We start from the raw sequence: 14,636 nt of genomic DNA, 5'->3' as shown, positions 1-14,636 counted from the left end.
ATAGCATATAATGAGCAGTGGAAGACTATGGTGATGTTTAATCTGGAAATGACTTTAGGGATGGGGAGGGGAAAGGGAGACCGTCTTCAAGAATGGATGAGAAATTGGACTTGTTCTGCTTGGCCCCACATGACAGAATTAGTGGAAATTGGAGAGGTAGATTTATGCTTGATATAAGGAAAAATGTATTAACAACTAGATCTAACCTGAAGTGGAATTCTGTGTCTTAAGAGATTCCTCCTCACTAGAAGTATTCAAGCAAAGGCTGGATGATGGTGTGTTGTGATATTGTAGAGAGGATTCTTGCTCAGGAATATGTTAGACCAGGTGGGCTCTGAAATTCCTTTGGGATCTGAGATCGGTGGTTATGCCAGATAGCTGTATAGGTATACAGGAGTCATATGGGAAGGAAGATGTATTTTCTTCTCTTGTGGCCAAATATTAAGAGATGTTGAGGTGGCAGCTAGGTGGCTCAATGGAGTGAGAGCCAATACTAGAGACCTAGAGACTGGTGGCCTTGGGTTCAAATTTGACTTCAGAGATTTCCTAGCTGCATGACTTTGGGCATTAATCCCCATTGCCCAGTCCCTAACACTCTTTTGCATTGGAGCCAATATATAGTATTGATTCTAAGATGAAGGTAAGGGTTTTGAAAAAAAATGTTGAACCTAAATTATTATTATTTTTTAGAAATGGCATTTTTGAATAGGATGTTCTTAGATTAGTCTGAAAAAAAACCAAAACAAAACTTGGTATAGTGTCACATTGGCCTGGAAATCCAGCTTTGTGACATGCCTGATCTGATCTTACCCTCCAAACTGCTAGTGCCCTTCCTTCCTAACTTTTATTTTTTTAAATTTATGCTTTACATGTTTGTTTTTTAAACATTCTATATGTACATTTTGTCTTCTTTACATAATGTAAGTTTCTTGTAAGTAGAGAAGTTTTCTTGTTCTTTATGTATCTGTCTTCAGTACTTAGTAAAATGTTTGGCCCATTGTAGGTACTAAAGAAAAAGGTTACTGATTGATTTTATCCCTTTGGATTTCTGTTTATACATCTTCAAAATGGTGTGTATTTGGGGAACTTACAACCTGACGTTTTTATCTCAAAAATTTTACAGTTATATTACTTTACTTTGTAAAAGTAGCCAATAAACCATTAAAATCTTTATTGGGAAATGTAAAGTAATCTATACCTTTACGGGAAATGGAATGTAATAATCAAAATGATGTCTAAAAATCATAGAATGGTCATTTTGGAAGGACCGTGGAGGCCATCTTTTTCTGACCCAATCATCATCTTTTAACCAACATGTATTTAATGTCTAAATAACTGCTGTGAGATATTCTGGGAGATATAAAAATGAATGAAACACACTCTTTACCCTCAAGGGCTTTACACTTCAGAAGAACAGATTAGACATATGCTTAAATAGTTACAACAACCTCAAAGTTGCTATAGAGTATAGAATGTGGCAAATGTAAGAAGAAAGATGTAAAGAAAATCCTACAGAACGTTGAAGGCAGGAGATATGATTGGGAAATGGGATTCATGAAAGGTCTAATGGAAAATATAGCATGTTCATATGCTACTAAAATCTTAATGTGAACATCTTTGTAGGTAAATGGAAAATCAAAGGCATTCTTGAAGGGGATTGCACACTCATGGTTATTGATGAATATTTATTTTCACTGTACCTACCAAATGGGATTTGTTATTAAGAAGTTATACTGAGGACATATTTCCCTATGGCAAATACTAGTTCTTTACAAGTACCCCCAGAGCCATAAATAGTTATAACTTTTTTTTTTTTTACAAAGGACAGTACCATTATGGATGCAGTTGCTCCATGTAGGGAGCAGATCTTGACTCCTCAAGGTTTAGGGACAGGGATAATCATGGAAAAAGGGTACCATAGAAACTTGGGAAATTGGGGTGGGGAGGAATGGGTTCTTTTAAAGGGAAGTATCTCTCTTCCTCCCTTCTTCAGGAACTCTGTTCATTTTGTGCTAGTTATGATTCTGAGTGCCTTTAAGTGATTTAATAAAGGTTTTTTTCAATTATAAAAGGTAGACTTTGGAGCCCTATTTATGAAAAAACTTAGTGATCTCAAAATCAAAAGTCAATAAAATTAAGATTTAGAATTGGACATACCACTGAGCCTAACCCTCCTATATTACAAATAAGGCACAGATATAAGAAATGATGAAAGCGCTGGTTTTAGGGGAAAAAAACCCTGAGAAAACTTGCATGAATTGATGCAATCTGAAGCCATCAGAACCAGGAGAACAATTTGTATAGTAACAACAATAATGTAAGACAAATAATTTTGAAAGAAATTGGACCACCACAATGGAACCAACCACAATTCCAAAGGGCTCATGATGAAAAATGCCTTCCACCTCTATGTTTAGAAGTGATGCACTCAAAATGCAGTCTGAAGCATAGTTTTTGTTGTAGTTATTTTTTTGACAGCTAATATGGGAATTTATTTTGCTTGACTATACCTATTTGTAATAGGTTATGGTTTTTTTGCCTTCTCAATAGATGGGTGAGGTAGAAGTGAGGAAGAATATTCAGACATAAAAATAAAATAAAACTGAATTTAAAAAAATGAAGCATAGAGAGATTATGTGACTTGTCCAGGAACACATAGCTAGTAAGCAGCTGAGTTGGAATTTGAACTCAGGTCTTCCTGATTCCAAGTCTAATACCCCATGTCCTACACAGTACTGCCTTCTGTCCTAAGATTCTATTATATGCTTTATCCAAACAGTATTCTTTAAAAGAACTTTATCAACCTAAATCATACAACAAAGCATATACTCCTTTCTCATCTTCTATTATAATCTCTAGCTTCATTTAAAATATAGTTCAAAGGCAACCACTGACATACCTAATGCCTTTTCAGATTCCCCAGATGTCAGTGCTGCCCCCCAAATTACTTTGTAGTTGCTTTCCATACATTTTGAAAGTACTTAGATGCATACATGTTGTCTTCTTCAATGCAATGCTTGAGAGTGAGACAATTTCACTTTTGTCTTTGTGTCTTGAGTACTAAACAGGGTACCTAGTAAATGCTGGTAGTAAATAGGTGCCTAATAAATGCTGGTAGGTTATTTGTTTTTATGTCAGGCTAATCACTAGCAATATCAGCCAATTGACATACTAAGCCTCTGTCAAGATTTTGGTCCTCAACCTTTTAGTTAGTTTATTTAATGACCCTCATTAGGGGCTATTAGCACATTAAAAGGAAATTGAAAAAAATTCAATTAACTATAGGGGTAAAAGAGAAAATGAGCACTTTGTTAGTTCAGTAAACACCATTTTGATGTGCTAACAGGCTCTAGTGATGAGAGCTGTTATAAATTAAATAAAGTGTTTGATTGTGTCTCTGGCAAATTTTGTTGACTTTTGATAAATATTAGTCAAAGTAAATAAAAAATAAAGTAAAATAAAAGTGAATCCAAGCAACACATTTTTCATGGACCAATTCTTTGCATGTTTGTATATGAAAGCACAAATAGTCTGGTTCATCATTGCAATGAGCCCATATTTATTTTTTCAGTTAGCTCACTATTTAGTAGTCAAACAGCATCATATAGTGAAAAGAGGACTGGAGATTTGGAGTCAGAGAGCATGGGTTCAAATTTTAACCTTTGTGATATTGGATGTCACTTAGCATCTCTTGGCCTTGGTTTTATTATCTATAAAACACAGAGGTTGAACTCATATGTCCTCTAAGATTCTTTCTAGCTATGAATTTATCATCAAGAAATTTTAGAGTAGTGAAGAATACTATGAAATTGAGGCAGTGAGGACTGAGTGTGCAAGTTGATATTGGGAGGATTCAGGTTCATATCCTGCCTGAGACACTTCTGTGGTATGTGACCCTGGTCAAGTTATTTAGGTTCTCTCAGCCTCCTCATCTGTAATATTGGGAAAATAATAGCACCTCCTTCATAAGAGAGTTATATGAACCAAAAAAGATAACATACATAAAGTGCTTTGTGAACCTAAAGAGCTCTCTCTCTCTCTCTCTCTCTCTGTCTCTCTCTCTGTCTCTCTCTCTATATACATATATATGCCAGCTATCATTATTATTATTAAATTAATTTGGAATGGAGAAATCTTAGAACAACATCCTCCAGTTTAGCATTTGTCATCATGTAAAATATAACAAAATTTTACCTAGATTCTCTGGTAGCATATTTTTTTAGACAAAAAAAAAAACCTCTTCTAAAATCATAGATGTTTAGAGCTCTTCCACAACTGGTAGAGCCAGAACTAGGATACAGTTCTCATGATTCCTAGTCTAGAACTCTTGCCTACCCCAGAAAAAAAAAGGAATGTATTCATGAATTGAAGCTACTTGTTTCAACTTGTCTTTTTTTAGAGGATAATTCTGTGACAAACCATGCATCTTCACACAAAAACTTTTCTGAAAACACTTAAAAAAAGAAATCAAGTTGTTAGTAATTGATTGTTGGAATCAGTGAGGTAACTGGTATTTATTAAACACCTACTATGTGCAAAAAGGGCAAAAACAATGCAATCCTCAATGAGCTCCATCTACTTGTTTCTACTGACTGCTGATGTAAATCGAAGTAATTTTTCTTAATCTAAGAAGTCAAAGGAACAAGTTCTGAACCATAAAAATCAATTAAAAATCTTGGTATGTCATTTTAATTTAAGATAAATAAAGAATTTTGCTAACATCTCTGACCTTGGTTGTCATATCATCTATGAGTCTCAGTTTCTTCATCTGTAAAATGAATGGTTTGGACCAGATGACCTCTGAAGACCTTTCTATCTCTCTGTCTATGATTTTATGACCTTATATTTGTAGATGTTTACAAAACATGACTTAAGACTATTTAAAGACATTAGCATAAAAAGCAAACTTCTTAAATTTCTTCATGGTCATTATTATAAGCCTTTAGGGATTCACTATTCCTTTAAAAAAGGCCTTTCTCTCAAGCTCAATTATAAAGAACAACAGGGGAAGCAAATGAATTCTTTGGTTTTTTTCCCCCTAATGCCACTTCTGTTAAACAATTTGATGACAACAAATCGGACAAGCCAGAGAATTTTGTTTGTATGAGTCAGTAACTTACAGAAAATGAGCTCATAGTTAGAATGCTCAGAGGTGGTCACTTGCACAGTCAGTTATTTTGCCTGTAGAGGTCAGATTGCTAATATGAACATCCTCCTGAAAAATTCGAGGCAGATTTAGCTGAAATGAAGCAGAGAGATGAGTGTGATGTCACATCCCTTTTTTGACGGTGTGAGAAGAAACGCATTTCTCTTTTGAATGTTGATAGAAAATTGTCTTGTAGGTGACTGCTTATACACAATAAAGATATAGTAATTGCAAGTTAAAGCAAATGTTTGCATTCATCTCTTCTTTGCTTCTTTCTCATTTGTGTGGCAGTGAGGACAGAACTTTAGAATCTGCTGTTGTCAAAGTCATTAATCCATCTGAAGGATGTGATACCAGCTTGGAGTTCCAGGAGTCTTCTTCCTCCCTTGTGGCAAAAGAGATTCTTCGGGAGGCCCCTGAGTTAGTCACTGAACAACTGGCTCATCTCCTCAGAGGTGAGAGATTACACTTTCTATTAAATACTGAAAGGCTTAATGGAGTGTTTCTCAATCTGCTCATGCAGAAAGAGTGCGATCCATTCTTTGGTTAACAATCCCTTTAAAGACCACGGGAAGCTTCATAAAAGAAGCAGGGAGTAAAGAGTTTGTTAAAGAGTAACATTATATTGAATATTAAAAATGTGCATTTAAAAATAGGCATCAGGGATCTTTGCCGTTTTGCTAGACAAGAATATTAAATGATGTTACTGCACAACAGTTGGGGAGCTGGGATTGCTCTCTCTTCTGGCTGTTTTCAACTGTCCAGGGCATTTGTGGTAGGGGCATGAGGAAACATTGGAAGCATTGGAAAAATATGCTTTGAGTGTCCATGGTTACATGTATATACTTCTGTAATACTGTTCAGATAATTAAATGTGTCACTTTTCTTGTCCTTTTGGTATGAAGGAATAAATGAAAAATCACTTGTTAAGTTTAACTATGTGCCAGGCATTGCACTAAGTGCTAGAGAGGCAAATAAGACAGTCTTGCCTTGAAAGATTTTATTTTCTAGTAAGTGACCTCAATGCAGCTCTTTTGTGTCCTCAACCCCTTTGACCATGTTAGAAAATCTATGGACCCCTTCTCAGAACAAGGATTTTAAATGAACAAAACAGGATGCATAGGATTACAGATGAAACCAATTCTATTTAATTAAAGGTATCAATTTTAAAAAGATTTCACAGACCCCGGTCAGAATCCCTGATATGTAGGGTAGGGGGGGCTAGGAAGATGTGTTTTGGACAGGGAAGTCAGAGTGAATGAAGATTGCAGTTTTAGCTAGATTGGTTGATATGTTCTTACCAGGGATGAAAGTGTTAACTTGGTTATTGTTTTCAGAAATTGGTTTGAAGGGGAGAAGTAAAATTCTTATTGTCCTGGGTGGGTGGGGGAATCTTCAGTTCTGGATAGAACTGGAGACTAGAACACAAGCACATGGACAAGTTTGGAAGTCATTTGGAGGATCCGAGAGTGGGCAAGATGAGATGAAAGCTCACCAAAGTTCAAGGTGGCCATTGTAGGACCTCCATTTGTCTTGGACTTGTTCTTCATATACTATTTCCATGTTTATAGATATCTTATCTCAAAGACAGTATGGTATAGGAAAAGTCCACTCAATTTGGGATCAATAGCTCAGTTTTAATCCCAGTTTTAAGACGTGGAACTTATTAACCATATGGCTATAGGAAAGCCATATAACCTCTCCAAGTCTCAGTTTCTGCTTCTGGAAAATTATTATTTGTACTAGCTACTTTAGGATCACCAGACCTGAAGTTGACAGAAGTTATTTAGTGCAAGTCTATTCCTTTCACAATCGAGGAAACTGAGGCCAAGAGAATCTAGGTGAATATGTCCAATGTCAACTTGCCCAATATCACTTGGAATCAAGATTTGAATCAAGATCCTTTGAGTCTAGAGCCAATGTCTGACTGTCTCCACTATTAGAATTGTTGTCAGGAATGTGCTTTTTGTAAGCTATAAAGTGCCATGTAGTACTAACTTCATGAGGATCACATAGCTAATGATAGCTTTAAGCAGCAGTGACATCAGCCTGGCACCATAAATACTCTACTTTTCAAGAACTTCCCCATTTTCTCATGCTTTCCGGATTGCTTGCTACTTCATCATAGGAATGTATGAATCCTAATTGAAGTTGCTAGCTCTATTTTGCCCTGCAGAGAGGATATAAAAAGAAATGACTGTTTAGCTTCTTTGTCACCTTGTAATACCTTTTGAAAACTGTACAGCTTAAAATTGTAGTGCTATATATTTTTTCAGCAGTAATTAAAAGAGGCAAATGAAATTGCCGCAGATGAATGCAGGAGAAGACATAAGAAAGGAAGTCACAGGATGATTGCATCCTTCAGTTCTTTTATTAAAATGTTGTACAAGTCTCCTTCTAGTCTTCCTCCATCCACCGCTACTAAGCTTGTAGTAGGAAAAAGTAGCTAACAGTGTCGTGCCCCTTTAAATGTTTTAGAACTAATGGCCCTGGTAAACCTGCCATTAAACATTTCGCTGGCTGAAGATCTCTTTAGAAGTGCTGGATGGGAAGACTTTGTCCTTAACTAAGCCAAGGAAGGATAATCATTAATCTTTGTGACAGAACCAGGGAAGAAGGCATTGAGAGTTTCAGGCAAAGGGCTAATAGTTTGATGGAACAAAAAATCTGGTCCTGGGAAAATGTTATAAATCATTTTACATGATGTTCTTTACCATTTATATGCGACTTTAAATTTTGTCAACTGCTCTGCATAGGTAACCTCATTCCATCTTCACAACAACCCTGGGAAATAGGTACTATTGTTTGCCTTATTTCAGAGATAGAGAAACTGAGGCAGACAGAGTGAAGAGACATGGCCAGGGTCACTCAGCTAATATGTTTCTGAGAGTGGATTTTTGAACTCAGTCTTCCTGACTCTAAGCCTAGTGCTTATACACTGTAGCGTCCTCATGTATTATGCTGGCCATAACTTGGGTTTGTTTCACACAAAAATACACAAGCTATTAAGTGGGAGGGAAATGCTACCTCATTTGCACCTAACCTTATCACCAAGTTGTAGCAACTGGATGATGATCACTTGTCAGGTGTTTTACAGGGAATTTCTTCTTAGGGTTGAACTAAAAGCTGCTGAGGCCCCTTTAAACTCTAGAATTTGAACTATGCTTACAGGAATTTAAAAGACCAGTAAAACTTGGTTCTTTTTTCATTTGAATAAGTTTATTTAGTCAATTTAGAACATTATTCCTTGGTTACAATAATCACATTATTACCCCCCCCCCTCTTCCCGCAGCCAACACGCAATTTCATTGGGTATTTCTTGTGTCCTTGATCAGAACCTATTTCCATGTTGATGTTTGCAGTAGGATGTTCATTTAGAGTCTACATCCCCAGTCATATCCCCTCGACCCACGTATTCAAGCAGTGTTTTTCTTCGGTGTTTTTGCTCCCACAGTGTTTCCTCTGGGTGTGGATAGTAGTTTTTCTAGGTTTTCTAGTTTTCTAGGTTCCTCCTAGTTGTTCAGCATCACTGTGTAAAACTTGGTTCTAAAACTGGTTGTTTTCTACTGTTCCAGAAGGAATTAATTGCTGGAATTGGAAAGAATCAAACAAATAAAACACCTACTATATGTCAGGCATTGCGCTAAGCGCTTTTACAAATAGGTCTCACTTGATCCTTACAACAATCCTGAGAGGTAGATGCTGTTATTATCCCCATTTCACAATTGAGGAAATTGAGGCAGAGGTGAAGTCATTTGACTAGGTGACATAGCTGTTATTAAGCTTCTGGGATAGGATTTGGACAAAAATCTCTCCTGACTCCAGCCTCATCCCTCTATCCAATATATCACATAACTGATGTATCCATTTCAATTTTTTTTATCTTGCTGGAGCTCAGGATTGTGACTGGCACATAGAAGGCACTTAATAAATGTTTGTGAGATTGAATTGAATTAATAGTAGCTGGAATAGCTGGAACAACAGATGTTGGCATAGAAGTCTGCCTCAGACTGTCAGTAGTTGTGCAACCTTGAAGTAGTCAGTCACTCACAGTCTCTCAAACTCAGTTTGTAAGGATCGTAATTGTACCTACCTTATAGAATTGTGGGGATGAAAGGAGATATTTTAGCATCTTGAAAACTTTAAAGGTCTGTATAAACATTAGCTATTCTTGTTAACTATTCCTATTAAGAAGCATATGGGCTGCATGTTAAAATTAATTCAGCCCAGATATTAATTTTATGGCTTCTTATGTAAGTTATTAAAAAAACAAACACTTCCTTTATGATGCTTTTATCTTCTTCAAACAAGTGACATGATCCTACATTCAGTCCAACCTGCTCTGAAAAGTGACACTGTTATTAGTAGAAGAAAAATGAGGAGAGAAGGAAGGAAGGGAAGGAGGAAGGGAGGAAAGAAGAGAAAAGAAAGAAAAGAAGGAAGAAGGAAAGAAAAAAGGAAGAAAGGAAAGGAAAGAAGGAAGAGAAGAAAGGGGAAGAGAGGGAAGAAGGAAAGAAAGAAGGGAGGGAGGGAGGAAGGAAAGAAGGAAGAAAGGAAGGGAGGGAGGGATGGAGGAGGATACATGATTCTATTGGCCTAGGGCTAATGCCTGATTTTATCTTGGATTTGTGCCAAAAGCAAACATTTCAAAAAATTGCCCAAATCCTGAGCTTGTATTATTTTATTTCCCAAGTTGTATTTATAAGAGTATTGTTGCCAAATGTAAAATCTGTTTTATTGCTGAATCATTACAAACACCTTCATTTATTTATTTGTTTACTTGTTTGTTTATTTATTTATTTTGGGTGGGAACCAAATGGCACTGGTAAGGTTCAGGATACTGATTATGAAGTACCTTAGGTCAAGACATTCCCACAAACTATCCCTCTCATAGTTTTGTGTAAAGGTGATGATACTCTGTAGAAAGGGGGCATTGAGTGATAATACATTTACATCATTAGTATTTAAAAACCTCTATTAAACCTAATATATTTGTCTAGTTCCTTCTTCTGTTAGAGTCATGACATTTAACAAAGAGAAGTGATTTTTAGTGTTTTACTAGCTTGAATTAGCAGCATCAAAAACATCCTTTTAAGGAGCTCAATTCAGGGAGGATTAGTGCCAGTTTTCTTCATCTGTCTTGCCAGAAGAGTGAATCACTCCTGCTCCAAAATGAACACAAAGTCTAAGTGAATTGTGTTTTCAGAAGTTAGCTCTCTCTCTCTCTCTCTCTCTCTCTCTCTCTCTCTCTCTCTCTCTCTCTCTCTCTCTCTCTCTCTCTCTCTCTCTCTCTCTCTCTTTCTCTCTCTGAGTGTGAATGAGGGGAGGGGATAATTTTCTATTGATCAGAAAACCAAACAGCCTTGCCAGCTTTAGAGAAATTAATGGTTTTGGTTTGGTTTTGTTTGTTTTCTTTTCTAGATTAGAAAGCCAAGGCTTTTCTAAAACTATGTATTCTAGTTTTTGCTGAGTATGAAGGCTTTGAGTAAGGGGTTTCTTTCTTTTTTCTTTTGCTCTGAAAGATTGAAGTGGCCTAGATTTCATTCTCTCACTCTCTTCCCTTCCTTCTCTCCCATTTTTTCTCTCTCCCTTTTCTTTCTCTCCCCTTTTATTTCCTTCCCTATTCTCTTCCACTTACTTCCTCTAAAGTTAGTTTTTCTGAGAGTTAAGCATTTCAGTTTTTCAAGGTAATTAAGGCCTTGAGTAAGGGAATCTCTTTTTATGCTCTGTAAGACTGAACTGGGTTAAATTTTTATTCTTCCTCTTTCTCCCTGGATCCTCTTTTCCAAAAGAGTTAGATATTTTAGTTTTTTATGATTAAGAACTTGAATAAGCTGGAGGAGGGGAGAATGCCTTTTTAAAACTCTTTTGAATCCTGGATTGAGCTAAATTTTCTTTCTTGTGCTATTTTTCTTTCCTTCTTCTCTCCCCTGAATACTTACCTCTTTTTTCCTCTCTTCTCCACTAATCCACACTTCCCTCCTCCATACTTTAATATGAAAGCCCAATCTGAGGTAAACTAGAAAGAGGTTTCTGAACACCTTTTTCACCCTGCCATATTGTTTATCATGAAGAAGATGCTTTTGCCCTGCTTGACATTTTCCCCAAACAATTTCTGTCTTCATTAGATCATGTTTAATATTAATGTGCTGCTTTTGCTTTTGGTAAGAGTGCTGTTTCATATTTCCATTCTTCTAAACAAGGAATGGAAGGGCCAATTTGGAAAACATGGCAGGCTATGTTATTAGACTCTCTATTATTAAAATTATTATCTACAACCTGCAAATGACAAGTGGAAGGTAAATAGTTATGGATTAACTTAAGCATCTTAGAATATCAGGAATCCCCTGGGAGTTGTCTGCTTGCTGTCCCAAAGCAGATTGTTGAAGCTGAGAGGTATCTTTGGCTGCTAGATTTACTAATTTTGTTGCTTACCTAAGTCTATGCTAAATGGGCTCTTGGCACACATTGAAAGAAAGTGGTATGAAAGGAAAGTCTAGATAAAGTATACCGTAGTTTTGTTTTTCTTCCTTAGTCAAAAAAAACCCCCTAACCCTAGAAGGATATTGACTACCTGGATGGTAGAAGCTTAAAACCCTCCACTAGGAAACAACTCTGGATTATGACTTAACGTATTATTTTTCTAAAATTGATCTCAGAAAGTCATTTCTTTTCTCAGAAGTAACTTGATGTGGAAGACAGAAAGCAGCCTCAGAAATGAGAACATCAGAGTAAACTACCACTACCACTAATTCATACAAACTGTACGACTCTGGGCAAGATGCCTTATGTATCTATTCTTGTTTTTCAGTCTTTTTAGTTGTGACAGACTCTTTGTGACCCCATTTGGGGTTTTCTTGGGAAAGATGCTGAGGCGGTTTGCCATTCCTTCTCTGGCTCATTTTACAGATGAGGAAACTAAGACAAACAAGGTTAAGAGACTTGCCCAAGGTCACTGAGCTATTAAGTGTTTGACGTAAGATTTGAACTAGGTTTTCCTGATTCTGGGCCTAATTCTCTATTCATTACCACTTAGTTTCCTCAAGGCCCTTTAAGAGGGTATAAATTACAAAATAGTCACTGATCTGAATTGGTAGAGGGAGTTTGCTTACTGGGAGTGCCTTATGTAAATGAAACTATAGGTTAGGACTAAGGAAAAAATTCTTTGGTACCTTCAATTCAGTCAACCTTTAGCTGAACAGCCCATAGCCAAAATTCTCGTGCTGTTAATCCTATTGAACTCTATTGTAGAATGCTAGCACCAGTTATATGACATTGACTCCTGGAGAAATTGTTGGATACTGATTTTAACTGGAATCCCAAAGAAAAGAAACTCTTTGAATTTTGCATTTAATCTAAACTTGGAGGTCAAAAATTTATTTCATAAAGTAAAATACTTGTACATACCACCTCAAAAAAGAGGCTCATTTTGGAATTAGAAAACCTAGGTTCTAATTCCTAGTTCTACCAATTATTACCTTTGTTACTATGGACCAACGATCTAACTTCCCTCGGTCTTAGTTTTTCTCATCTGTAATATGAAATGGTAGGACTTAATGACATCCATATTTTTTTTTCATGTCTAAGCCTCTGACCTTTTGATCCAAATGTAAAGTGAACGTCTTTTTTTTAGAAACACAAAACAATGCTTATCTGTCAAGCATTTATTAAATACAATATGCAGAGCACTCGTTTGGTGCTTAGGGAGATACAAAGAGGAAAAAAAAGATTGTACCCTTGCCCTTGAGGAGCTTAACATTTATGGCTTTGGATATGGTTTCACCTCAACATGAGAATTTAAAAATGTGGTGCATTTTGAAGGATAAAGATGAAGAAATTTTGTTTTCAGTGAAATAGCGAAATGGTCATTATCTTCCATGGTCTTTGGAAACTTCTTTAATACACTCAGCAACAATATAAAAATGAAGCGCACAACCTCTTGAGGCTGTAAAATTTGGCTTTTAGTCATCGACAGCTGGTAACAACAACCAACAGCTGGTAACATTGTCAGCTGTCTGTGTCACTCACTGAGAAGATTCTGGTAATGAATGCAGGAAATTCTCAATTTAACAAGTTCTTGACTGTGCTAACCTGTGCATATTGCACAGTTTCTCAGTGCTTTGGGCAACTAAGACTTTGAGTTGCAAAGAACTTACCTACCTGCAATGATAGAGGGAGTTTCCTCACTTGGAAGTTCCTTATATCAATGGAAGCACAGATCCCATCCCTACTGCTATTCCTTGTGCCAGTAACATGATAATGAACCTTGTAGTTCAACTAGTCTAAAAACAAAATTGATAGTTCCCCTTAATATAGTGCTGATGAGGTCCACATAGAATGTCACTTGCCCAGGGTCACAAAGGTGTAAGCACAGAGTTGGGATTAAAATTCAGACCCTCTAATTCCATTACCCCTAGACATTCTACTATACCATGGTCCAGATGGGTGGTAATAAAGATCTCTATTAAAGTGCTGACAGTGGGAGTAAATAGGAAAAGATGGAGATTAGAGATGCTGGAGATGTAGAATGAACAGACCTGGATATTAGTGGTGAGAGAGAGAGAGAGAGAGAAAAGTCAAAGAGAACATCAAGGCGTTGATATTGGGAGAATGGATGAATGCCAGTACCACTGACAGAAAATAGGGAATTCCAAATGAGGAGCAAGTTTTAGACATTTTGTGTTACTGAACATACAAGTTGAGAGGTTTGGCAGACAATTGGGGTTTTATGTCTGGAGTCCTGGGAATAGGTCAGAGATGGAGATGATTTGAGTCTTCTAGACGTGATAGTTAAGTTTGTAGGAGTGGTTTCCTGCATAGGGAAATGATATAGGGGGAAAGGAGAATAGGGTTCCAGGATATTTTATGGGTGGATTAGGGATTTATATCATTTTGCCACCTAATTAGAATCAATTCCAGATGTGGGCTTTCTCTCTGACTTCCCATATTTCCTGGCCAATGAATCTCCAAATGTGTGATCACTTTGGTAATTTGGCAATGGGAATAGAGAGGATTCAGTACATATTTTAGGAAAGAGAGGAGAAAACCTATGCATGAGACTTGAACATGAAAAGAGACTTGTTACAGTAGTCTGAGGCTCCAGTAAAGCTGAAGACAAGGCAGGATATTGTAAATTTCCAAATTCACATTTATATTGGCTTAGGTTAATGCCCACTCCAGAGAATGGCTACCTAGCTTTTTTCCTTTTATAGAGGAAATATCCTAACTCTAACCCATTTGGAAGTTGTGAAATTAGTGTTAGATGTATCCTATTCTTTTCAGGGGTGATGATTGTTGGGATGCAAGGTGTCTCACACACACATATGTCACTTGCTCACATATATATGTCCAAAATGTATTTCTTTCTTTATAGTACAGAATTAAAAGACAAGGTGATGCTTACAGATAAAGAAAATTTACAGGAAAATATTTTGACAAAGTTTTTCAATTAAAATATTGTAACAATCAAGTTTGACTTACAATATAACAA

At 36.6% G+C, this 14,636-nt stretch overlaps 1 protein-coding gene across 14 annotated transcripts in view; it reads left to right on the top strand.

Annotated features, from left to right (window-relative positions):
- PRUNE2 (prune homolog 2 with BCH domain) overlaps positions 1-14,636 on the top strand; it is a 329,922-nt gene that overhangs the window by 79,094 nt on the left and 236,192 nt on the right. For all 14 annotated transcript variants that reach the window (XM_056805927.1, XM_056805925.1, XM_056805924.1 and 11 more), the window contains exon 4: positions 5,438-5,601. In XM_056805927.1, the coding sequence (XP_056661905.1) occupies positions 5,438-5,601 (164 nt within the window). The remainder of the gene's footprint in view (positions 1-5,437; positions 5,602-14,636) is intronic.

Source organism: Monodelphis domestica, chromosome 7 (genome assembly GCF_027887165.1).
Source record: "Monodelphis domestica isolate mMonDom1 chromosome 7, mMonDom1.pri, whole genome shotgun sequence".
Classification (NCBI taxonomy): Eukaryota; Metazoa; Chordata; class Mammalia; order Didelphimorphia; family Didelphidae; genus Monodelphis; species Monodelphis domestica.
This window is presented reverse-complemented; position numbering and strand designations above follow the sequence as displayed.